Source organism: Somniosus microcephalus, chromosome 1 (genome assembly GCF_052327205.1).
Source record: "Somniosus microcephalus isolate GS21.2 chromosome 1, FLI_Smic_1.0, whole genome shotgun sequence".
NCBI lineage: Eukaryota > Metazoa > Chordata > Chondrichthyes > Squaliformes > Somniosidae > Somniosus > Somniosus microcephalus.
In genome coordinates, this window is record NC_140987.1 from 328,653,693 (window position 1) to 328,681,082 (window position 27,390).

At 45.4% G+C, this 27,390-nt stretch overlaps 1 protein-coding gene across 1 annotated transcript in view; it reads right to left on the reverse strand.

The window, feature by feature from the left end:
- Positions 1–809: 809 nt before the first annotated feature.
- The window catches only part of LOC147124901 (serine/threonine-protein kinase 26-like), a 157,162-nt gene continuing 130,581 nt past the window's right edge, over positions 810–27,390 (reverse strand). Inside the window, exons 4-11 of the mRNA XM_085994618.1 lie at positions 16,988–17,096; positions 16,733–16,890; positions 15,206–15,391; positions 14,546–14,694; positions 10,172–10,271; positions 9,261–9,323; positions 9,026–9,162; positions 810–4,492 (exon numbers count right to left, since the gene is read on the reverse strand). Coding sequence (XP_085850744.1) covers positions 4,468–4,492; positions 9,026–9,162; positions 9,261–9,323; positions 10,172–10,271; positions 14,546–14,694; positions 15,206–15,391; positions 16,733–16,890; positions 16,988–17,096 — 927 coding nt within the window. The 3' untranslated portion in view covers positions 810–4,467. The remainder of the gene's footprint in view (positions 4,493–9,025; positions 9,163–9,260; positions 9,324–10,171; positions 10,272–14,545; positions 14,695–15,205; positions 15,392–16,732; positions 16,891–16,987; positions 17,097–27,390) is intronic.

The following is a 27,390-nucleotide window of genomic DNA, read 5'->3' on the forward strand; positions in this document are numbered from 1 at the left end:
AGCTATATAAGACTAAGAGGAGGAATTTCTTCACTCAGAGGGTTGTGAATCTTTGGAATTCTCTACCCCAAAGTGTTATGGTCACTGAATCATTGAGTATATTCAAGACAGATGGACAGAATTTTGAACTCTAGAAGAATCAAAGGATATGGAGATTGGGTGGGAAAGTGGAGTTGAGGTCGAAGATCAGCCATGATCTTATTGAATGGCAGCGCAGGCTTGAGGGGCCGTATAGCCTACTCCTGCTCCTAAATCTTATGTTCTCCCTTGGGCATAGATTAGGCTTGTATTCCCTTGGGTGTAGACTAGGCTTGTATTCCCTCGAGTATATAAGATCAAGGGTGATCTAATTGAGGGGTATAAGCTGATTAAAAGGAGTTGATAGAGTCGATAAACTATTTCCTCGGTTGGGGGGGGGGGGGGGCGATGGGGAGGAGTCCAGAAGAAAGGGGCATAACTTTAAAATTACAGCTAGGCTGTTCATGGGTAATGTCAGGAAGCATTTCTTCATATAAAAGGGAGTGGAAATCTGGAAAACTCTCACCTAAAGTTGTTGAGGCTGGGGGGGTGGGGTGGGGGGGTCAATTGAAAATTTCAAAACTGAGCGATAGATTTTTGTTAGGCAAGGGTATTAAGAGGCACGGAACCAAGGCAGGTAGATGGAGTCAAGATACAGATCATCCATGGTCTAATTGAATGGCAGAACAAGATTGAGGGGCTGAATGGCCTTCCCCTGTTCCCGCTAATACTGCAACATTCCAAGAAACATTCTCCGCGATCTCCAACAAACACTCAAAGCAACTGCCGAGGATGATTTAAATATTTATTCATAAAACCATTCAAAACCCACAACTAAGAATAACAAAACGTTATCTACAAAACAGATTTACAAGACTATTAACGGTCACAGATCTGACTAACACAGCTTGCGCTCCCCTACTAGATCCTCACATATTTCTATATTTACACCGCTATTTTTTTTTAATTTTTTTTTTTACACACTTACAAAAATATTGCTTTAAATCGACATTAATTGTGGCTTTTTCAAAATTACCGGCGAAACAAAATGATAATTCTTTTCAATCTAGAAAAAATTGGCCTGATTGCGTTACGTTCAGGGTGAAAAGTTACCTTGTTTGACTGGGTAAATAACTAACTGCAGCAGGCATCAGTTGAAGTGTAATGCTTGGCATTTTGCGATATATGCAGGACTCCACCAACACTATGAAATGATTGATACATGTGAGAGCACTAATGGCAACTAAATCTCTCCCTATTTGGCCATTGATATGTTGTCTAATTACCATGCGCCAACCAATCACGTTGAAATATTTGGCAAAATACGTCTAAGCAATCTATATATATATACACATATATCAAAAAGAAATTTTGCGTAAAATTTACAGAGTGGGTAAAAAAAAATGAAAGACACAATTGCATATCTTTACATTGGGCTCCCGCACACAAAACAAAACCGAACAGTCAGAAGCAAAGTGTAAACACCCTGTGGTGATCTATAACAAAATATATACACATGTGGCTGGCTCTCTCTCTTGGGCTGGATGTGGAGACCCATCCATTCCTGGGTACCCCAGCGAGCTCTTCGATTGGGAGAGAGCAGAACCTTCCCACCTTATTCCAAGATGTCCTATGGCTGCACCCATCGTGAGCTTGGAACCGGACAGAACTGGTTCACGTTCGGTGCAGATTTACACTTCAATCCCTTTGTTTTGTTCGATTTGTTTTGTTGAATGAGACCAGTGTTCTCCCACCAGCTCGGGAGCCACACCCACCTGCTGGACATTCTGGGAAATCTGGTTTGGGGGGGGGGGGGGGCGGGCGGTGGGCATGGGGGTGGAGAGGGCCTGCGATTTCCCGATATTCAGGGGCGCATCAAGCGGGAACCCCAGCCCACCTCCACCAGCCACACTGTACTCGGGACATTGGCCCTTGGGATTTATTTGCTTTTAAATTCAATCCATATTTACAAGCGAGGGGGATTGGCCAATTGTCGAAGATCTCTCGCACCTGGAGTCACCAAACTGCTCAATCACTCTTAAGCCTTTCTTAAAGCAGACTTAACAAACAAATGTACAACTGTGTTTGGCTGGCATCTAACCTTCCACCCTGGTGCCAATTCCACGATAAGATGAGAGAAACTACTAAAAGTAGCAGCACACAACCCAAATGTTACTAATGGATGACAAACAGAATGTTTGTGAACTCCAGGGGCCCACAAATATACTGAGAGCAGGCGAAGTCAACAGAGATTGGAACTGAATAGAATGGGCTTCATAATAATTGATGGAGGCTCTGTATAGGATATCTTCGCAGAATTTTGAACGAGCTTCCATCCTCAGTCTACTGAGAAACAGGTAGGTTCCTATCAAACAGGGACTGAAGTCCTCCTTCTCTGAAGGAGGGATTTTAAACACGACGGCTCAGCCGCCATACTTGACAAGGTCACAGCAGAAGAATGTAAAATCTCCTTTAACCAATTCCTTTTGTGGACATATCATCTTCCTTACTTAACTTCTGTCGCAGGCCACTCAGCAACCCCCTCCTCGCTCCCCTTTCCTCCCCCCACCTAAAAAAAGGTCGGCGATGGGAGGCGTGCGTGGATTCCGTCTCTCCAGTGGCCTCGTCTGCTTCTCATGCATTGGGATGTACAGCAAGTTCACACCGTGAGTCTACACATAGCTTTGTGCCTTCATCTGGACTGTGCCTTTTCATACGACCACTTGCAACAGCTTTCTGCGTCATTAAGGGGACAGTCCAGGCCAGCCCCTTTCAAAGCAGAGAATGCCAAATTGAGTTACAGAATGAGCCAACAACACAGCTGGGGGCTCCTTGATGACACACAAGGTAGAATCCACCTCCCAAGCCTCAGATCTGGCCATTTGGGAGGACATCTGGAAGACTGTTAGTTTTGAGCAATGCTCGTGTATATTCTTTACATAACGTCTTTTAGGTTTAGGTTATTCTTGTAGGGACATGAGGCAAAAAGGTTCAAGGAAATATGACCCATGGTATGAGAAAAGTGAAGTGAATGGGAAAGGTTGACTTGCTTTAACTTTTTTTTGAAAGAAGTGATAATGTTCTTTCTTTTTTTGGAAGAATGGTTCTGTTCCCTTCTCTTGGACCTTGTGGCAGAATATAAGGGGGCTCTCAAGCGGTTTCAGGACACTGTATTGAAGAGGTGGCTTCTCCACATGGACTTTGCTGACCCATAGTATGTGGGCACCAAAAGCACCTGATCAACAATATCAGAAATGTTATAGTTCTGCTACAAATTTACTTTGGAGTTCAACAGGATGTATAAACTAACACCTAGCAATGTACTAAAGTATTAACAACAGCAGCCGGCATAATGGGTCAATATGTTATAAGAATAATAAATCGCATAGCTCAGGGTGGCCAAGCTGTTGTCTTTGAGGGCCATGTAGACTGTGTAACATGGAGCCTTGGGAAGGATTGATATTGTGCTGACAGGAACAAATTTTGGGGTTCTGATTGAGGGTTTATCCACCAATGGGGCAACAGCAGAGAACGGCCCTTACCAAATCCACAGAATTCAAATAGGACCGTCCAGCAAGAAAGATAATACAAGCCCGAACCGGTGAGCTGCCAGAGCCTCGACAGACAGATCGCCAGGCTTGGGGGATGGACATCCTTGGCATAGCTGGTTTCAAGATACCCACTGGCCTTACATGGCACCAATAGTCAAGGAGATGGGGACAGGAGTGGACACTCATTCTGAAATCACGCTAAGGCTCGTCTTGGCATGAGGCAAGGTGGGGGCCTCTTCCGATATAAACACACAACTTCTCATTCGCTATATCTATCTCCATAATCTCCATTTTCCAGCCAGACTCAGATGCAGAGGAAGAAACTGTTTGGGGGAAGAAAAGCGTGTGTCTGTTGCTAGATTTAGAGTAAGCAACTTCCTGGTAAAGTCACATAATGTCACCCTCTTCCTTTCTCCGATCTAGCCCTTTATTTCCCTTTGGCGCAAGTAGCTGCCTGAGGTCTAATCCCGGTGGAGTGCAATGGAGACTTAGGTAAATGTGGCTGCCTTACACTTTCCTAAACAGACATCACCAACAAGAATGGCATTCAACTGAGCGCTGGGGTTTGAGATTTCTATTTAAATAACAAAGATATACAGTAGGGGCGGGATTTCTCCCTGTTTAAAAAATAATCATTCAATCATTTCAGGCTTTCCAGCAGTCAAGTTTTCTTCCTTGGCCTCACCATACACATACGTAAAGTGTTTACCACCTTTTTACTGACAAAACTCAATTGTTAAAAAATAAGAAAGAGTTAAGAACAGTTTTGTGAGCGAAGGAAGACACGGTAGGGGAGAAGAAACCTGTTCTCCAGTCCTGGGGTGTCGTGTAGAGATAGTTTTGGACAGTGTTGATTTGTTGGGACCAATAAAAGAATCTGGGTTGGTAGGTGGCGTCTTTAAGATGCTTCAGTGGCCGAAAACCTAACGTGGACAAAAGATCATAAAATTAGAAAAGAGTGACATTTTACAGTGACTTCTCGGCACCCTCTGTAAACTCGAGCTCATCCAAAACTCGGCTGCCTGTGTCCTAACTTGCAGCAAGTCCCGTTCACCCATCACCCCTGTGCTCGCTGACCGACATTGGCTCCCGGCTCGGCAACGACTCGATTTTAAAATCCTCATCCTTGTTTTCAAATCCCTCCATGGCCTCGCAACCCCCCCCTCTCTCTCTGTAATCTCCTATAACCACCCCCCAGAAATATCTGCACTCTTCAAGTTCTGGCCTCTTGAGCATCCCTGATTTTAATCGCTCCACCATTGGCGGCCGTGCCTTCAGCCACCTAGGCTCTAAGCTCTGAAATTCCCTCCCTAAACCTCTCCAACTCTCTCTCCTCCTTTAAGATGCTCCTTAAAACCTACCTCTTTGGCCAAGCTTTTGGTCACCTGCCCTAATTTCTCTATGTGGCTCAGTGTCAGATTTTGTCTGATAATGCTCCTGTGAAGCGCCTTGGGGCATTTTACTACGTTAAAGGCACTGTATAAATGCACGTTGTTGTTGTTTAGCTCTCCACTTTACAGGGGGTACAGTGGTGAAGTGATTATGTTACTGGACTAGTAATCCAGGGTACGCGAGTTCAAATGCAGTACGAGAATTTTTAATTGTTTTTTTAAAAAAAATCTGGAAATATAAATCTGGCATCAGTAAAAGTGACCATGAAGCTGTCTGATTGTTGCAAAAACCCAACTGGTTCACTAATCTCCTTTAGGGAAGGAAACCTGCCGTCCTTACCCGGTCCAGCCCATATGTGACTCCAGTCCCACACTCAATGTGGTTGACTTTTAACTGCCCTGTGAAGTGGCCTAGCAAGCCACTCAGCTGTAACCAAGATAACTAGGGCAATGGGCAATAAATGCCGCCGTTACCAGTGACACCCACATCACAAGAATGAATATAAAAGAATATAAACTTTCAGGTACCTTGTGCACCGATAACTGTAGGGATGGCTTCATTCAGGTAAGTGCAATTGCAACATTCGAGGTCAGGATTACACAAGGGGAGCACAGTAAACTGTATGAAAAGGTTACTGGGCAGATAGCTTGGAGACTGAAGTTGTTGCCCTGGTGAACACTGATGGTGCTGCACTTATTGTACTGATCTTTGTACTGTCTAAAATGGCAAATAAACATGATTCAACACAACATCCCTCAGAGGAAGAGTCAGTCGTGCGATTATGGAAATCCAGTTTTATCGTGTTTTCCAGCTGTTGCAGGTGATCCGTGACACTAAACAGCTGCTTATTTTGGGAAGGAGCAGCTTCCTATTCTGTAGCACCACCGCTATTGGGTGGGCTTTTCAGGAGGCCACTTTTTAAAGCTCATTAAATGTTGAGGGCATTTGAAAAGAACTCTTGTTTTTGTATCTTCGCACTCTTTCTTTGGAGAACAGTGTGGAGTGGTGAGAGGATTTTGTGGGCTCCCACAGCCCATACGATGAGGGGGGCATGGCCACCCACACCCACCGGACGTGAGTATCCCGCTGGATGTCAACCCAGGGTTCTCAGCCGGAGCTGCGGTCTCCACTGGCTGGGGCTGTCTGGAGTGGGATTCGAACCCTGCACCTTCTGACTCCGGCGGGAACGCCATCACTGATGCAAAGGCTCGCTCCTCTTGTGAGGTGATGAGCTATGAATTGGACATTCCTCTTCAGGCTATGTGTCCCTCATATCTGTCCATCATTCCCTTTATCCTTCGTTGGCTGGGAATAAATTGCCCTGATAACGTCGTGAATCCATTCAGAAAGAATGAGATTCCTATTGCATCACATCTCAAAAATGCTGACTGAATCTTTGCAACACAAGGTTTTCATTACCCTTGAATGCATTTTGACCCGAAGTGAGAACGGAAAACAAGCAACAGGCCACCCAGCCAGCATTCCCTTCAGAGCACTTCAACTGGGTGAGTTAACAAGACTGGAATACTGGCCATTCCAACCCAGCATTCCTTTCCAGGATTTGACACAGCCAAGTGAGAGGTTCTGAGGCACCATTGGATCCTGTGGTTCCTGGGATTCACGACGAGCCCTGCTCCGTTCAGCAAGAGTCAACCGGACATCCGCAGGATCCAGTCATGAGGACAACAAGCAGCCTGTTGGTCATGACCTGTGCTAGATGGTTGTAACTTTGGTAATCTGCATAAAGCAAACTATCTTTCAACAATGGGGAACTGCCACTAAACTGACTGCTATAAATAACTGCAATAACAAAGAAAGAAAAAAGAACTTGCATTTCTACAGCACCCTTCATGACCTCAGGACGTCCCAAAGCACTTTACAGCCAATGAAGCACTTTTGAAGTGTGGTCACTGTTGCAATTTGGGAAATGCAGCACCCACTTTGCACACAGCAAGATCCCACAAACAATATGGTAATGAGCAGGTAATCTGTTTTAGTGATGTCGGTTGAGGGATAAATATTTCACAGGACACCGGGGAGAACTCCCCTGCTCTTCTTCGAATAGTGCCATAGGATCTTTTACATCCACCTGAGAGGGCAGACGGGGCCTCGGTTTAACGTCTCATCCGGAAGACGGCACCTCTGACAGTGCAACACTCCCTCAGCACTGCACTGGAGTGTCAGCCTGGATTATGTGCTCAAGTCTCTGGAGTGGGACTTGAACCCACGACCTTCTGACTCAGAGGCGAGAATGCTACCACTTAGTTATGTGATTGGAAAGCAGATCCTGACCATTCTAAGTGACTGCTCACTAGATGCAGCGACTGGCGAAAGAGAATCCCACTGTAGTTCCAAAAAACCCACAAGTAGTATTCGATTAATTGATTCTAATGAATCAGCGGCAAATATTGTAAATTATGAAATTGATCCTCGTTCTCTCCCAGATGTTCCAAATCACCTTCATTTATTTTTACTAGCAGATCTCCTGTGGCGCACCTCACAGATGCAGCTGATTCAAAGACCAGTGGCCTCTAGCCTCAGCTTCACAGACAAGGTCCAGGCACGGCGGGAAACCGGTGGGCGACCTATCAAATCCAAAAAGCTGGGAAAAAACCTTTGATAAGTGGCTGTAAACAAGCCACTAATGATTTTAATCACCTCCCCCGCCGCTGCGTATCGGGTCTGCTCAGCGCGGACAGACCTGACATTTGGTAAAGGCACACGGCGGTGGGTTCACCCGACCTGCTGGAAAAAAAAACACTTTTCCACCCGACCCGCACCGATCGCGCCTGCTGACCCCCCCACAAAATCCAGCCCTTAATTGCTGTAAATAGGCACATCCCGAGGACAATTAGAGGGTGACTGCTGTTGCTGAGGGATGTTTGTAGATTGGTAGCGACTTGTAAATTCCTGGCTCCGGGTCAGAAAATAAAAAAGGCAGGAAATGACTGTCTCTATTTTTTCCCCTAGATGTTATTTATTCATAGGGGCATCCCCAAGTTGCTCAGCTGTGGTTTGACCGTGCAACTGAAGCATAGACTTTGCACGTCTAACACTTTCAATATCTGACAGATGCTTCATCATAAAGATAAAGCAAACAGTAACAATGGAGAGACTATGAGGGTAAGAAATGTGGTGAGAAATTTTCCTATTATTTTTAACTTGTACTGCAACAACACAACTTGCAATAATATAGCACCTTTAATGTAGTAAAACGTCCAAATGCACTTCACAGGAGCGTAAAATGACTAAAGTTGGCGCAGAGCAAAAGAATGAGACATTAGGACAGGCGACCAAATGCTTGGTCAAAGAGGTAGGATTTAAGCAAAGGTTTAGAGATGGAATTCCAGAGCTTCGGGCCTAGGTGGTTGAAGGCACAGACACCAATGGTGAGGCGAAGGAAGTGGGGGATGTGCAAGAGTTGGATGAAGGCAGCACGGTGGCATAGTGGTTAGCACTGTTGCCTCACAGCGCCAGGGACCCGGGTTCGAATCCGGCCTCGGGCGACTGTCTGTGTGGAGTTTGCACATTCTCCCCGTGTTTGCGTGGGTTTCCTCCGGGTGCTCCGGTTTCCTCCCACAGTCCAAAGATGTGCGAGTTAGGTTGATTGGCTATGATAAATTGACCCTTAGTGTTAGGGGGATTAAATACGTGGGGTTACGGGGATAGGGTGGGATATGTGTTGGTGTAGGGGTTACGGGGATCGGGTGGGATATGTGTCGGTGCAGGCTCGATGGGCCGAAATGGCCTCCATCTGCACTGTGGGGTTTCTGTGATTCTGTGAATGTTCTCTGAGGATTGTAGGGCTGGAGGAGGTTACAGAGGTAGAGACAGATGCAATTGTTGAAACTGGGTAATGAGTGTAAAAGAACTGATATTACTGCCTCACTGAGATATTGAGAGCATGGATTTATTTAGGTTTAGAAAGATTGGTTGATAAAGAAAATGAATAGCAATACAGCTAAATAAATAACACTCTATACATAAACTCAGATTTATTACAAATGTTTCAGTAGCAAAGACAAGATACCAGTGCTTCAAACATTACCTGACAAGGAACTGACCTTTGAAACCTGTCTATTAGTTTCTTTATCATCTTCTCTGTGATGCCCGGGCAGCTGGCTTCCACCATGTTAATGCTTCTTTCAAGTTCATCTATTGCTTCAGTCTTTCCTGCGTTGCCTCTTTCCTGTTCCTTAAGCTGGTTTGAGAAAGATGCATGGGTTTTAGTGCTGTTCGAATGCTCTCTCGTGAAAACAAAGCACGCGCCTTTAAAAGGGGCCTCCACATTTCACCTACCTCAGCAAAAAGAGGAGTGATCACAGTCGATAAGCATGCTGATAACTTCTTGAGGTCTTGGTCCTAAATATTGAAAGAATGCAAATGTTAACGATTGCTTAGATCAGCACGAATATAGTGGTGGAGGCAAGTCAGTGCGAGCCAGTGATTGTGCCAACAACTCGTAGCAAAATCCGTCTCTATTTCCCCAACTCCACTCACACTTCACTCACTATCAGGTGGCAGCTATCACTCAGTGATAGCACTCTTGCCTCTTAGACAGAAAGTTGTGAGTTCGAGTCCCACTCCAGACTTGAGCACAAAATCCAGGCGGACTGAGGGAGTGCTGCACTGTCGGAGGTGCCGTTTTTCGGCTGAGACGTTAAACCGAGGCCCTGTCTGCTCTCTCAGGTGGACGTAAAAGATCCCATGGCACTATTTCGAAGAAGAGCAGGGGAGTTATCCCCGGTGTCCTGGCCAATATTTATCCCTCAACTAACATCAGATTATCTGGTCATTATCACATTGCTGTTTGTGGAAGCTTGCTGTGCACAAATTGGCTGCTGTGTTTCCTACATTACAACAGCGACTACACTTCAAAAGTACTTCATTGGCTGTGGAGCGCTTTGGAACATCCTGAGGTCAAGTCTCCTGACTCAAGAGTGCCACCACTGAGCCACGGCCGTGTATCAGCTCCTCACACCCGTCATGAGTAGAGGCTGTACAAACAGATTAGATTCACAGCTGCGCTCATCACCCAAATAAACACGTGGCTAAGGACTCAGTAGAACATTTTTTTTCTTCAAAACTTATCGAGCCAGCCTGCTGTTGTTTTTCCAAGTTAGATAACCCTATACTTCAAGAACTGAGAAGGAAGGAGGGAGCGGAAGAAGAGCCAGGCCACTCCTTGTGGAACACTCTTAGTTACTTACTGTTCCATTCTGCAGTTTATTTCGGTCAGGTTTCTTTCTCACTGTGGTGAAGGACCACTCGATGGGCTTCTCATTTTTATTCTCCTTGTCATTACTTCCACTAAAGGAGAAAAGAACAGAAGGTTACAGGGTTGCGTGATAAATTGATTCCCATCTCTTCAGAACATTCAGTGTTCTCTTCTCATGTGGACTCTGTGACCTGACCCATTATTGCTTTGTTTTGATAGTTCCCCTCTGTACCCCCAACCCCAAAAGTGGGGTGTGAGCTAGGCTGCAATTCCATGGGGCCAGCACTCCAAGTAACTTGGCCGAATAGCCATTCTTTGAGAGTAATGATAGGCAGTGTTGACAAGCTCTTCAACCACAGGAAGGTCTCACACATGAGCCTGATGAACCCTGGTTGATATGGTCCCTGCTTTCCAGCACTGGGATGCAAACTGCAGTAACACAACATTGCTGCCGTTGAGATCAGTTAACCCAGCACAGACTGGGGTTGAGCTCTCCCGATCTCTGTATGGATCAGTACCACACTGGACCGTGAAGTTATCCAATCAGCCATTGGCACGTCCTTCACAGTTTAGTAATGCCTGGGCCAATGACCTACCCAGAGACAGGAACATTTAGGTTTGGATTTGAGATAACCTGGGCATTGCAACTTGCAATGGAGAATGCACCAACACTTGGAACAAGGCAAGCAAGGAATTTCATGGTGCCCTGCAAGCAGAACGACTTCCACTTACATAATTCTTTATCACATCTAGCTAAGTGTCAGCCATGGCCCAGTGGTAGCACTCTCACCTCTGAGTCCGAAGGTCTTCGCTTCAAGCTCCATTCCAAAGACTTGGAGCAATTTCTGGGCCCTTTACCTCCGAGCAGAAATATTTCTGTTGTCATTTTTTTTTTAATTTGTGTTATTTGTTCTTGGGATGCGGGTCACACCTGTAAGGCCACATTTTATTGCTCACCTCCAATTGGCCAGAGGAGGTGGTGTGGGCCTCCTTCTTGCCATGACAGCAGTGGCTCAGTGGTCGCAGTCTCGCCCAAGTTAGAAGGTCTTGGGTCAAGTCCCACTCCAGCGACTTGCGCAGCTAACCCAGGCTGACACTCTAGAGCAGTACTGAGGAAGCGCTGCACTGTCGGAGTTGCCATCTTTCAGAGCAGACATTAAACTGAGGCCCACCCTCTTGGGTGGACATAAAAGATCCCATGGCACTATTTGAAGAAGAGCAGGGGAGTTCTCCCCAGTGTCCTGGCCAGTATTTATCCCTCAACCAACATCACTAAAAATAGTTTACTCAGAGAGTGGTGCTTCTACCCAAAGATTTGTGGACAGCTTCTGCAGTTCTAGAGTGCAACAGAAATGAGTTGCAATTAAAGCGACAGTGTGTGTTTGTGTGGTTCTAGGCTTCCGTGACTGAAAATGACTTTGGGTTAGTTCCTGTGACAGTATTGTGATTTTCCTTACTGAAAATTGTCTATTCACATTCACCAAGTATGCAGATAATATTAGCTAAAAGTGCTTTAAAAAGGAAAAAAAATTACTTGGTTAGTGTTGAATCTATTTTTAAACGTCAGAAAGCCCAGTTTGCTAGCCAACTATAGCAATATATTAACATCCAACCAAGCCGGACTAACAGTAAATTATTATCCAACCAATCAGGAGTGACAATAACATTGACAAAAGGCACAAAAGTGACCTCCTTCAAGGCCTCTGGCATCACTTCACTTGGTCTAGATGTTAATGAGGGCCTTGGGATAAATTGCCCATTAATTTTCCTTCCCTCCCAGAATCCCATAGGGATCGGTGCTGGGGCCTCAACTATTTACAATCTACATTAATGACTTGGATGAAGGGACCGAGTGTAATATAGCCAAGTTTGCGGATGATACGAAGATGGGTGGGAAAGCAAGTTGTGCAGAGGACTAAGAATCTGCAAAGGGATATAGACAGGCTAAGTGAATGGGCAAACATTTAGCAGATGGAGTATAATGTGGGAAAGTGCGAGGTTATGCACTTGGCAGGAAAAATAAAAAAACTAATTATTATTTAAATGGAGAGAGATTACAAAATGCTACAGTTCAGAGGGACCTGGGGGGGTCTTTGTGCATGAAACACTAAAATTAACATGCAGGTACAGCAAGTAATCAAAAAGACAAATGGAATGTTGGCCTTTATTTCAAGGGGTTGGAGTATAAAAGCAGGGAAGTCCTGCTACAACTGTACAGGGTATTGGTGAGACCACACCTGGAGTACTGCGTACAGTTTTGGTCTCCTTATTTAATGAAGGATATACTTGCATTGGAGGCAGTTCAGAGATGATTCACTAGGTTAATTCCAGAGATGAGGGGGTTGACTTATGAGGAAAGGTTGAACAGGCTGGGCCTATACTCATTGGAATTTAGAAGAATGAGAGGTGATCTTACTGAAAATAAGATACTGAGGGGGCTCGACAAGGTAGATGCAGAGAGGATGTTTCCCTTCGTGGGGAAATCTAGAACTCGGGGGCATAGATTCAGAATAAAGGGTCACCCTTTTTGAACTGAGATGAGGAGGAATTTCTTCTCTCAGAGGGTCATAAATCTGTGGAATTCTCTGCCGCAGAGAGCTGTGGAGGCTGGGTCATTAAATACATTTAAGGTGGAGGTAGACAGATATTTGCAAGATAAGGGAGTGAAGGGTTATGGGGAGCGGGCAGGGAAGTGGCTTTGAGCCCAAGATCAGCCATGATCTTATTGAATAGCGAAGCAGGCTCGAGGGGCCAAGTGGCCTACTCCTGCTCCTATTTCTTATGTTATGAACTTTCTATTGAGTGCCTCTCCTGAAAGGCATGACCAAGCAAGGGGGATTGTGGATTACAGCATGTGTCCTATTGCGCCTCATGTTCTGGAAGTCCAATGTGAGCTGGTCCATGAGCCCCTCATTTTCTCCTTTTACCCCCCTTCTTTCCTGCAGGCAAGGACCCGTACTGGGGTTCAGTTGGAAGAGCACATTTTGAAAACTTCTTTCGTTCATGTCAAAGTTACTTTTTCAACATGAACATTTCCAACTTTCTTAACCTTTCCCTCATAACTTAGATTCCTGAAGCCTGGCATCAGCTGTAGAAACCCTACATTGGATCCTCTCAAGGGCAATTTCATCTTTCTTATGGTCCACTGCCAAACTCTGCAGACTGTACTTAGAAGGAGCTTAACCAGGGCTTACACTGTAATAATTTGATTTATAGTGTATCCCACTGCTAATACCCAAATGAGTTTGCTTTACACCATACACGGGGCTGATACATTGAAAGACTTGTTAAAAATAATCCTCAAACCCTTTCCCTGATAATTACAACATTCCATTCAGTACATAGTTTGGGTCTAATAATCTGGCTCAATGTTCATTATTTGCTCTGCCTTGGATAAGCAAGACTTCCTTTTCCTGAATCCATGGTGCCTGCCCTTTCCTGAATCTATGTCTCACCCCCCACCCCTTGATTAAGGCTGGTTTCTCCTGATGTTTTCCAACTAAATCCCTTACATTTGTTTGGTGGGTTTTCTGGTCAATGAGTATGAATGTGTCTGCTGTGTGGTTTCCAGATACTCAACTCTCTAAACTAGTTTTCAAATAATTCAGTCTTGTTTACTGCTCTCCAATCCTCAGGAATCTGACATACACTGGCCGCCCTTTCATCCGTTAGTACAACCGACCATTTATCAACACCAACAGCTACTCAATCCTACAAGACATCAGAGTAGAGCCCTGTCCTCACCCACCATCAACACAGAGCAAACGTCATCAGATAATGATTAGGACACTGAGGCCAACTGTCAGCAGTCTGGCTGAGATCAAACCTGGATCCTCACTGGCTCTACAATAGTGATTCCAACAAACTTGACAATTCAAGAAAATACCATTCTTGAGATGTGGGTGTCACTGGCAGGTAGGCATTTATTGCTCATCACTAGTTGCCCTGAGGTGGTGATCGTGGGCCGCCTTCTCCAACCACTGCTTTGTAGCAGTTTGATAAAACCGAGCGGCTCGCTAGGTCACATCAGAGGGCAGTTAAGAGTCAACCACGTTGGTGTGGGACTGGAGTCACGTACAGGCCAGACCGGGTAAGGGCAGCGGGTTTCTTTCCCTAAAGGGTCATTAGTGAACCAGTTGGGTTCTTACGACAATCCGACAGCTCCATGGTCACTTTTACTGAGACCAGCTTTTTATTTCCAGAATTGTTTTTTTTTTTTTTATAAACTGAATTCAAATTCTCAAACTGTCATGGTGGGATTTGAACTCACATCCTCTGGATTATCAGTCCGGGCCCCTGGACTATTAATTCAGTCACATAACCACTTCACTTCCCGAGACATATAATTCTATTAAAAAGCACTTACGAATCTGACTCATCTGAACTGGAGTCGTCATCACTGTGTCCTTCTGCTTTCCACCTCTTGTACCCATCAATTACTTCCGTTAGATAGGAGGTCTTCTTGCAGTTTTTAAGGATGAATTTATGTTTCAGCAGCTCCTTGGCCGTCGGACGCTGAGCAAATACGGAAAGAGAGATGGACGGTAAATAGGTAAAAGAAACCGCTCCTTGGGAGCCTGTATTGACACACAAACTGGTGGAAAATTCTTCTGCTGACCCACTCCATCTCACTAAGAGTCTGATTGCTTGTGTGAGTGAAGCAGCCCTTGGAAAAGTTTAATTAAGCCTCTTTTTGATTTATGTCTGTGCACGAACTGAAATGTAAATACAAGCATTAATTCTACAAACCAGGAACCAGTGGCCAATAATCCTCGGATCCACTGTTTGCCTGTGTAAAAAGAATGAGCTCAGAGTACATAACGCAAATTCTTTTTTAAACACTCAGTTTTATATTTTTAAGCTGTGCAACAGCCAACATCCATGGGACAAACCTACAGCACAAAATCTATGAGCCTATCATGGGGGCAGGGAACGGTGGGCTTCCTCCAAACACACATGTGGTATAAATGAGTGGTTTTCAGAATACTCGAGACTAAAAAGTGAATCCAACCCCTTAGATACTTACAAAGGAAGGGTCCTTATTCAAGCACGCGTCTACAAACTCCTTAAAGGACTTGCTGAACTCTCCGCCGAGAGTTGGTGGGTTGTTTTTGGGTATAAGAAACAGAACCCTCATTGGATGCATGTCTGAATTGGGCGGCTCGCCCTTGGCCAGCTCAATGGCGGTAATACCCAAAGACCAGATGTCTGCCTGCAAGAAGAGGAGAGAGATATCGAGACACGTTCAACATAACAGACACTACAGTACTGCAGGCCAGCGTAATAATGAACGAATGCAGAGAAGCCTGCATCATGCTACCCCATGGAAGGATAGAGAGAAAAAGAAAGTGAAAAAAGAGAAAGTGAAGGAGAGCGAGAAAAAGAAAGTGAAAGAGAAAGAGTGTAACAGAGAAAGAGAGCGCAAGAATGAAGGAGATAACAAAACAGCAAGATGGAGAAAAATGGAGAAAAAGGAGAAATAAAAGAACAAATTTGCATTTATAATGTGTCATGCAGAATCTCAGGAAGTTGCTACGGGCTGTACAGCCAATGAAGTACTTTTTGAAGTGTAGTCACTGTTGTAATATAGGAATCGCGGTGGCCAATTTGTGCACAGCAAGCTCCCACATACAGCACTGTGATAATGACCAAATATTTATCCCTCAATCAGCATCACTAAAAAAACAATTCAGTCGTTTATCTCATTGCTGTTTGTGGGAGCTTGCTGTGCACAAACTGGCTGCCGCGTTTCCTACATTATATTAGTGATCACACTTCAAAAGTACTTCATTGGCTGTAAAGTGTTTTGGGGCATCCTGAGGTTGTGAAAGGCACTATGGAAATGCAAGTCTTTCTTTCTGTATTTAGAGTTGACAGTGTTCTGGGGAAACTAACAGGGACTTGCTGTCTAATCATTCAAATAAGAGAGGTGTATTTTTTAAATTATGAAAGGTTTTGATAAGGTGAATAGGGGAGAGACTACTTCCTCTGGTTGGGGGAGTCAATGATGAGAGGCCATCAATTTAAAATGGCCATTCAGAGCGGAGGGGTTGGGAGAAATTTCTTTACGCAGAGGGTTCCCAGAGCATGGAATATTTTTCCACAGGGAATGGTTGAGGCAGTGACCATTGCATTTCTCAACAACTTGCATTTATACAGCGCCTTTAACGTATTAAAATGTCCCAAGGCGCTTCACAGGAGCGATTATCAAACAAAATTTGACACAGTCACATAAAGAGATATTAGGATAGGTGAATGAGGTGGGTTTTAAGGAACGTCTTAAATGAGGAGAGTGAGGTGGAGAGACAGAGAGGTTTAGGGAGGGAATTCCAGAGATTAGGGCCTGGGCAGCTGAATGCACGGCCACCAATAGTGGGGTGACAAAAATTGGGGATGCTCAAGAGGCCATAATTGGATGAGTGCAGGGATCTCGGAGGGTTGTAGGGCTGGAGTAGGTTACAGAGATAGGGAGGGGTGAGGACATGGAGGGATTTGAAAACACAGATGAGTTTATCTCATGATGGTTGCGAGCCAGCTGTTGTACCACTCTTACCTTTGAGTCATAAGCAGATTGTTGAATGACCTCTGGTGCCATCCAGAATGGCGTGCCAACGAAGGTGTCGCGTTTAATCTGCGTGTCCGTCAGCTGACCAGCCACACCAAAGTCCGCCAGTTTAACATCGCCTTGCTCAGATAACAAGACGTTGGCAGCTGGAAGAGCAAGAGAAGGAAGACAAAAGGTTGAGAAATCCTCGGCACCACATTGCACAGAACAGAAACCCGGTCGAGCTCGGTGATCCCAGCATACCTTTAATATCCCGGTGGATCTTTTTCTCCAAGTGCAGATAGTCCAAGCCTTTGAGGATTTCCTTCAGCATGGTAGCAATTTGGAATTCATCGAAGGGCCCAGCTCGGAGCTGAAAGAGAAACTTTTATTACAAACTTGCGACTATAGACTCGTCTTAATAAGTCAATCCACCTTCTAATATGTTCAGATGCGCAGATCTAGCTTAGAGTTACGATGAACCTCCACCGTGGTTTTTGAGAAAGCATTGGCCAAGGTGTTGGAAGCCTTGACAAGACCTGACCTACTGCAAAGAGGCAATTGTGGCTTAAGGAATACAAGCAGTACTGTAAGTGTGTCCCTTGCAAAAGGTCATTCAGGGTTCAAGAAACATATATACACAGTGAGAAGCTTGGTTTAAGAGTACTGGAGGGGATAAAGATCACAAGAGGACAGCTCAATTAGTTTAAGAGGCCAGCCCCTAAAGAGAGAACTTACATTTATACAGCTCCTTTCAAGACTTCAAGATGTCCCAATGCGCTTTACAGCCAATGAAGTACTTTTTGAAGTGCAGTCACTGTTGTAATGTAGATGTCAGCCATGGCTCAGTGTAGCATTCTCGCCCGAGTCAGGTGGTCATTGGTTTAATCCCACTTCAGAAACTTGAGCACATAATCCAGGCTGACACTCCAGTGCCGTACTGAGGGAGTGCTGCACTGTCGGAGGTGCATTGCTCTCCATTGCACTCATAATACGGTGACCAGCATTGTACCCAACACTGTAGATGGGGCTGGACCAGACTGTTATCATATCTCAGGCCCAGCACATTGTGTTGCTAGGCAACGCACTAGCAAGAAGCAATAAATGAACACCAATCATGTTTTTACTGTACAAATGGCTGCCCTTCTGCTGAAACAAACAGCTGATTAAGGTAAAAATAAACTTAGCAAAACAAATGGCCATTATCTGAAACTGAGAAAGGAATTAATCTACTGGTTTCATACAATGATCTGCCTTTGAACTATCCCAATATATATCCACAATATCACCTGTTTCCATCCCTACCATCGCACACTACAGCCCAAAGTCTAATCCAGCTGTTGTCATCTCCCAAATTCTACCTCATCCAAAACTCCGTACCCAATCCTGGGCTGCTTGACAGTCACACCAATCCTTGCCAACCTCGGTTTGCTCCCTATCCCCCAATACATTAATTTCAAATTCCTACTCCTTGACCTCCTCCACCCTTATGCCTCATCTCAAGTCCATTGTTGCTCTAACTCTGGCCTCCTCTGCATAAGCTCCTCTCCCTCATCAGTGCCAGAGATTTCAACCATCTTGCTTCTAATCTCTGGAACTCCACCTCACTTCCTCTTTCCCTGCCTTTAAATACCTTCTCAAAACATATCTATTCAACCATGCCTTTTGGTCACCTCTCCTAACCACCCCCACCTTCTGCTCAGTGTCCATTTCTACTTCTTTGTGAAGCATCTTGGGACTTTTTTTCTATGTTAAAAGTGCTATATAAAGCCAAGCTGTTTGTTGGAGTTGAATGACTATAGTTGGGCACAGGTAATAAGAACATAAGAAATAAGAGCAGGAGTAGGCTATACGGCCCCTCGAGCCTGCTCCGCCATTCAATAAGATCATGGCTGATCATCGACCTCAACTCCACTTTCCCGCTCAATCTCCATATCCCTTGATTCCCCTAGAGTCCAAAAATCTATCTGTCTCAGCCTTGAATATACTCAAAGACTCAGCATTCACAGCCCTCTGGGGCAGAGAATTCCAAAGATTCGTAACCCTCTGAGTGAAGAAATTCCTCATCTCAGTCTTAAATGGCTGACCCTTTATCCTGAGACTATGCCCCCTAGTTCTAGACTCTCCAGCCAGGGGAAACAACCTCTCAGCATCTACCCTGTCAATCCCCTTCAGAATCGTGCATGTTTCAATGAGATCAGCTCTTATTCTTCTAAACTCCAGAGAGTATAGGCCCATTCTACACAATCTCTCATCATAGGACAACCCTCTCATCCCAGGAATCAATTTAGTGAACCTTCGTTGCACCGCCTCCAAGGCAAGTATATCCTTCCTTAGATAAGGAGACCAAAACTGTGCACAGTACTCCAGGTGTGGCCTCACCAAGGCCCTGTACAATTGTAGCAAGTCTTCCTTACTCTTATACTCCAACCCCCTTGCAATAAAGGCCAACATGCCATTTGCCTTCCTTATTGTTAGATCCGTGTATCTTAATGTTGTGTCCTTCAATAATTAGACAACAGACTGCCGGGAACGATTCAACAGGTGTTTACTGAATGAGGGTTACTCTAGAACTAACTATACAGATTACTACTCAGGGTTTATATACAGGTGTGGTCACTGCCGGTACTACAGTATACAGGAGCTGTAAAAAGTAGTTCTCCCCTTAAAAAGGTACATACATTACAATTCCTCCCCTTTTAGATTAATAGTACCGTAACACTCATTTAACAATTAAATATCAAACTAATGACAATTAACACTTTTAACATGCAACATTAGCTGAAAATAGTCTATTTATAAATTCAGTCTTTGGGGAGGCTTCCTGATCCTTTCTGGATAGCGCCTTTCCCGAGTGTCTTGCTCTTGGTGCGGAGGCGATTCTGGCCCCCTGTCGTCGGTTGGTTCATCAGCTTCCGATGCTACTGTTTGAGGTAGATGCTACCTGTACGTCGGGTTCATCACCAGGTACGTATGGGCGAGGCATAGGGTTGACTTGTTCCTGTGACTCTAGGATCTGGTCAGCATGGCGTCTCACAATGCTCTCCCCAACGTCCACTGTGTACATTAGTGGGCCCTGCCGTGTGCATATCGTTCCTGGCTGCCATTTTTCTGTTCGGTAGTCGCGGGCCAAGACTGGTTGCCCTACATTGAAGCTCCTTGTTGGCTTCTGATGGATGTGCTGGAATTGCTTACTCTCAACATCCCTTCGTACGTTTGGTCTGAGCAAATCCAGGCGAGATCTTAACCTTCAGTTAAAGAACATCATGGCTGGGGCCTGGTTGGTGACTGCATGTGTCGCATTCCGGTAGGCGAACAGGAAATTGTCCACCTTGTGCTGCAGCGGAATGTTGTCATTGTACATAGCCTTTATTGCCTTCTTAAAAGTTTGTACGAACCTCTCAGCCGATCCATTTGTGGCTGGATGATATGGGGCGGATGTGTAATGCCTTACCCCATTCCTTTTCATAAATCTTCGAAACTCTTCGGACATAAACTGTGGTCCGTTATCAGAGCAAATCTGCTCTGGCAAGCCGTTCCTGGCAAAAATGGTCCATAGGACTGCAATAGTTTTCTCCGTGGTGGACATTTTGATCACCTCAGGCCATTTTGAGTGTGCATCCACGGCTATTAAAAACATTGAGTCCATGAATGGACCAGCAAAATCAATATGCACCCGTTGCCATGGAGATGAGGGCCACTCCCATGGGTGTAGAGGGGCATGTGGTGGTGCATTTTGGACCTTCTGGCATCCCGACTTCTGGCATCCTGAGCAGCTCTTTGTCAGGTCCTCGATTTGCTGATCGATCCCCGGCCACCACACATAAGCCCTGGCAAGGCTTTTCATTTTCACCCCTCCCAGATGACCTTCATGAAGCTCATTGAGCACTCTCTCCCTTAACTTGGGTGGAATTACCGCTCGGGATCCACACATCAAGGTCCCCTGGCATACTGACAGCTGTTCTCTTCTGGATGAGAATGCTGGCAACAGTGAGTCGCCATGTGCTGGCCATCCCTTCACCGTCAAATCATATACCCGAGACAGTGTCGGGTCATTTCGGGTCTCCTTCTCTATACCAGTGTTAGTTACTGGCAAGCATTCAATTATAGTCAAATGAAATATTTTGACAGGATCCACTGCTGGTGCTTCCTCCACAGTAGGCAGTGGCAGGCGTGATAGCCCATCAGTGTTTCCATGCTGTTTCGTGCCCTTATACTCGATTTCATATTGGTGCGCCCCTAGAAAAAGGGACCATCTTTGTAGCCATTGCGCAGTCATCACCGGAACGCCCTTCTTTGGATTAAAGATGGAGACAAGTGGTTGGTGGTCAGTCAGCAAGGTGAACTTCTGCCCGTGCAGGTAGTAATTGAACTTTTTCACTCCCCACACTAGGCGGAGGGCCTCCCTGTCAATCTGGGCGTAGTTACGCTCGGCTGAGGTTAGTGATCGTGACGCAAAGGCTATTGGCCTCTCTGAGCCGTCTGAGAATTTGTGCGACAGCACCGCTCCAATGCCGTAGGGTGACGCATCACATGCCAACCGAATTGGTAATGCCGGGTTGTAATGGGCCAATACCTCTTTCGATGTGATTAGTGTTTTGCTCTTCTGGAAAGCTCGTCTACATTCGTCACTCCACTTCCATGGCACCCCAGTTTGCAGTAGGGTGTTCAGTGGGTGTAGTATTGCAGACAAATTCGGCAAGAACTTATGGTAGTAGTTTACCAGCCCGAGGAACGACCTCAGTTGCGACACATTTTCCGGTGCTGGAGCCTTGACTACTGCCTCAATCTTCTCTGGGGACTTATGTAACCCCTCTTTATCGATAACGTGGCCACAATACGAGATCTGTTTTCTAAAAAACTCGCATTTGGGGCGGTTAGCTCAGAGCCCATATTCCTGCAATCTAGTGAGCACCTGCTCCAGGTTGGCAAGGTGATCACTGTCATTTTCGCCCGTGACCAGGATGTCGTCCAAATAACACTGGGTCCCTGGGATCCCTTACAGGACTTGTTCCATTGCCCTCTGCCAAATAGCCGGAGTTGATGCTACCCCGAATACCAGCCGGTTGTATTGGTAGAGACCTTTATGGGTGTTGATTCTGAGGTATTTTTTTGATGCTTCTTCTACCTCCATTTGCAGATACGCCTGGGCCAGATCAAGCTTCGTGAAGCGTTTCCCTCCAGATAGCGACGCGAAAATATCTTCAATCCGCGGAAGTGGATATTGTACGGTGTGAAGGACCATGTTCACTGTTACCTTAAAGTCCCCACAGATGCGAACCTTCCTTGGTTCCCCAGGCGTGCTGCTCAACGACTTTTTCATCACAGGGACAATGGGTGTAGCCCACTCGCTCCAGTCTACCTTGGACTGTACACCTGAACGTTCCAGACTCTCCAGCTCTGCTTCGACGGCTGGGCAGATCGCATAAGGTACCGGTCTGGCCTTAAAAAATTTTGGGCTTGCGTTTTCTTCAATTTTAATCATCGCTGTCATGCCTTTTAGTGTTCCGAGTCCTTGCTGGAACACTTCTTTCGTGTCAGTTAGGATCTTTGACAGTCGCCCAGGTGTGACGTCGTCATCCTTTTTGTCAGCCACAGTCAGTGCCTGTATGGAATGCCAATCTAGCTGTATCTTCCGGATCCATTCACGTCTTAGTAGTGGTGGTCCTCCATCTGGCAATACGTATAGGTCCATTTTTGGTGTTTCCTTGCCGTTATATATAACGTTCACCCTTATTTTTCCTTTGGGGTAGACTTTTTGCCCCGTGTACGTCTTCAAGACAATCTTTGTATCTCTCAAGGGTATATGTGAGAATAGCCGCTTGTAGTCCCTTTGGTTTATGACTGTTAGGGCTGATCCTGTGTCCAATTCCATTTTCACTTGGACTCCTGCTATCTTTAGCATGACCGAGATAGTTTGGTGATCCTCCGTTTTGATCACATTATGTAGTTTCAGACAACCCAGCTCCTTGCTTCCGGAGTCTGTATCACTCTTCTGTTCGTCTGAACTACTCTCCGTCACCTTGTGTACCTTCTTGTACTTCTCCTGTGGAGATTTCTTGCTGCTGGTTTTCTTTCCCGACCTGCAGACTCTTGCTATGTGTCCTACTTTTCCACACTGTCTGCACACTTTGTCCTTGAACCAGCAATCATTATGGTCGTGTGTTGTTCTGCCACAGCGATAGCACTTCACTGTTCCATATGACATTTCATTTGTGCCATATTCTTGCGGTCTCCGTTGTATCTCTGCAGAGCCCCTTGCTGCTGCTTCCTGTGATACTGCAATGCTGAAAGCCTTGTCCAGCGTAAGATCCTTTTCTGATAGAAGCCGTTTCTGGGTTCCTTCACTTTGAAGCCCACACACAAACTTGTCCCTTAAAGTATCTGCTAGTCCCGTTCCAAGCTGGCAGTGTTTCGATAGCTTGCGCAGTTCCGTTAAATACTCAGCATCACTTTCATCTTTATGCTGGTTCCTTTTGTGAAACTTAAATCGTTCTGCTATCAGCAGCGGTGTGGAGTTTAAGTGGTCCTGTAGGATTGACACTGTTTTCAAAATCCTTTTCTACTGGCTTCTCTGGGGTTACTAGGTTTCGTAGTAAGCCATACGTTTTTGCACCCATTGAATTCAACAATACCAGCGCTTTCTTGTCATCTGGCACTTCATTCGCCTTGCAGTATACTTCTATGTGTTCGACATGTGTCGTCCAATCTTCGACTTCATTGTCGAACGCTGTGATACTGCCACTCTTCGGCATTTTTGGGTGTGGTTAGACTGGCTTAAAATGGTGTCTCCCGCACTTTCCTTTCTTCCCCGCTGCGGCTTAAAATGGCGTCTCCCGCGCTGCTGCCAACGCCGCTCTCGGCGGTCCTCATGGCAAATGGCAGCGCCTCGCGTTTTCCTGCGCGCCTCTCTCCCACGTTGACGCTGCTCGGCCCTTGAACACCGGCTGCGCTCTGCTCTCTCTCGTCTCTCTCCCCCGTTGACGCCGCTTGGTCCTGAACACCGGCTGCGCCCTGTGCGCTCTGCCCTCTCTCTCTCCCCGTCGACGCTGCTCGGCCTTTTTCTGTGCCGCTCGGTCGGGCTCTAGCCCGTCGCTGTCCGGGAAGGGTCTGCGCAGTACCTGTTGCCAGCCCGTTTCACTGGACCACCGTGACTGGAAAGCCAAGCCTGGCTCTCGACAGCCTCCCCTGCGATGCTCCAATCTCCGCTGGATGACTGGGTGGTTGCCCGTGGTCGACGCCCGTGCTTCTGGACTCGACCTTCTTCAGGAGCGAATCCTTGGGAGGTGATGCAGAGTTGCAGTAAGGTTCGAACTTGCTCATCGCCACTGTTAGATCCGTGTATCTTGATGTTGTGTCCTTCAATAATTAGACAACAGACTGCCGGGAACGATTCAACAGGTGTTTCCTGAATGAGGGTTACTCTAGAACTAACTATACAGATCACTACTCAGGGTTTATATACAGGTGTGGTCACTGCCGGTACTACAGTATACAGGAGCTGTAAAAAGTAGTTCTCCCCTTAAAGGTACATACATTACACTTATTGCTTGCTGTACCTGCATGCTAGCTTTCTGCATTTCTTTCACAAGGACACCCAAATCTCTCTGAACACCAACATTTGAAAGTTTCTCACCATTTAAAAATATATTCTGTTTTTCTATTCTTCCTACCAAAGTGAATAACCTCACATTTCCCTACATTATATTCCATCTGCCACCTTACTGCCCACTCACTTAGTCTATCTATATCCCTTTACAGACTCTTTGTGTTCTCCTCACAGCTTACTGTCCCGCCTAGCTTTGTATCGTCAGCAAACTTGGATACATTACACTCGGTCCCTTCATCTAGGTCATTAATATAGATTGTAAATAGCTGAGGCCCCCAACACTGATCCTTGCAGCACCCCACTAGTTACACCCGATTATTTCCTACTAGTAATAGTAGGAAATTAACCCAATAGTCTACACCCACCATAAACGCTGATGCAGCACATACCCTAAAATTTACTTGTAATTATGATCAGGATGACTTCAAATACTGCTGATAGCACAAGTTCGGTGCAAACACTGTGACGATATGTTTATGGAACAGATACAGTTTCAACTAATGGAAATAAAACCAGTATCACAGTTAACTAGAAATGAATCAACAGGGATTCACTGCAGTTAACTGTGATATTGGTTTTATTTCCATATTTACTTGAAGTGTGATATTTAAATGTAGAAATGGGTGAATTATGATTCCACGTTCATTGACATTTGCCATTTTCTCCCATTATTGTTGAGATGATTTGGTCCAATAATCTTATTATTCAGTCACTGCTGGGGGCGGGGAGCAAAGTTTGGAATTGCAAAATTACATAGACAATCCAGACAATTTACTGGGTGCCCTACAGTTTGGAGAGAGCTAATCTAGCAGCTAAAACATTGCCATTGACACTGCCTCTTACCTTTCAAACTCAGTCCTTCAGGCAGCTGAAGGACCCTAACCCAGCCAGCAAGCACCAACCCTGCCCAGAGAGACAGCAAACACCAACAATTCTCCCTGGGGAAAGCCAGCAGTCACCAACCCACTCCCCTCAAACAGCCAGCAGATATGAACCAGCATTTACACAGCAGTGACACAAACACTACAAGCTCTATTTATTACCCAACATCATGCTGCACAATGATTTGAAAAACGTAATAAAAACCAGCAATCCATTTCCTCGGTCACTCTGTGACCACGAAACAGTCCAGCAACACACAAACCCCCAAACTAGATCAGGTTTAGGGTGCAGTCCTGCTATCAAAGCAAAGCAATTTCCACAGAATGCGAAGGTGGCAGTATAACTCAGGAGTCAGACTGGCGATTGAAAGAGGAGTGAAGTCCTCTCCAGTCGGGACTTTCACATCCAATATCCAGGTGGAATTCTAAGTCTGGCCTGGCACAGTTTGGGTGTACAGGAGAATGCAGGATGATGTGTAGAGCATCAGAATCAATTTAACTCTCCCCACACCCCCTTGCCCCCCAACCCCACACCTCCAACCACTGGTTGTTTGAAAGGGGAATCACTGCTTACTCTAACTTTAAACGTCAACCTATTTCAGATGACGTCTATGCCCTCATAATGCAACATCGCACCGATGCCCATGGTAAGGGCATGTTTTAGATCAAAAATAATTCAGGGATAAACTGCAGCAGAGGCTATGGGTGGGTATGGGGGTGGGGGGGAAGCTCAGGGTCAGCTCCAGCCAAAGAGGTAGACTGGCAGAAATCTGGATGCCCGGCTGCTGTGCAGAGACATGGGACCTAGAAATTACAAGGAGAGAAACCAAGGAGAGTTTTCCCTTCAACGGAGGGTAAACTCCAACAAAATAAATGATAAAATGTTTGAATATGAAGCCTCCACAGTTAATGTGCTTTCTGCCATCTTGACCTTTCTTGAAATGACAATTTAGTCTTCTTGCACGCGGCTTCATCCATGTGCATTAGAATACACAATCATAAATGGTTAGGAAGAGGAAGAAAACAAACATTTTCAGTTTAAGAGACTGAAGTCGAGGCAGGGGACAAACAGCTGAAAGATGGCCAGGAAGCATCAGCTTTCCTTCGAGCTCGTGCACTGGGTTATAAACGCCTGCTGAATTGGGGGTCAGAGTCTGACCTCAACAGGGTTTGCAGTGAGGCCAGAATGAGGTGGACTGCAACTGGTAAAGTTAGTGAATATTGTTCAAGCTGTCAATCTAAATCCAGCACTGCTTCGAGCTCTAGCACACCCACTGCCCAGCAGTAAAGGAAACCGCAAGTTGGCGTACAACACACAAAGCCTCCTGCATAACAGGAAGCTAGGAAGGGTCAAAGGTAAAGGAACACTGAGGTCATGAAGAAGCTCGATATATATATCTTGAGAATTTGGAACTCTTCACCAGATATATAATGGGCACCGCCATTCCTTAAAGAGGGAGCCTCACCATTAATCCCTTTTTCACACCTCACCATTACTCCCCTTTTTCATTCCCCCCTTTTAATAGCCAGTCACAAACAATTCAAATTAATCAATCATTAACCCTGCTGTTTTTTGCCTTCTGTCTGTTAGTTGGAATTCAGTGGGGTCCAGGGGAACTGGCTAAACACGAATGGCAGTGTAAATACAATCACCACCCAGAGTATTTAAATAACCAGCGTATTTCAGTTATGTCAATCCACCTTTCTCGTGAGGTGAGGCTCTGTCATACCTCCCAGCCAATATTTTTAGCGCTCGCTATTTCAACAAATAAACTAGGGAATGTGTTGTGCTGTTCACGATTAGTTGGAGATGTACAGTTTTACAGTGACAACATTACTCCATGCATCATCCAATGTATTATTCTGCTGCTAAGGCAGAGCGCACAAGGCACATTCAGAGGTCAATTTGTGGATAGATTGGCAGCTGCTTGCAAATCCTTGGCTCAAGTTTAGAAAAACCAGCAGGCTGGGACTGGCTTTCTTCCTAATTTTTAAAAAAATAAAACACTTTGCACAATTTGAAGTACGATGTCTGGACTGTGACTGACACAAACTTTTATATATGCATATACAACAGAAATTCACACTGAAATATAGAAGGAAGAAAGGGAGATAAACATTTGTAAATTGTAATCATTGATTTAGAAAGGGATAGTCACTGCAACAATAACTTACAT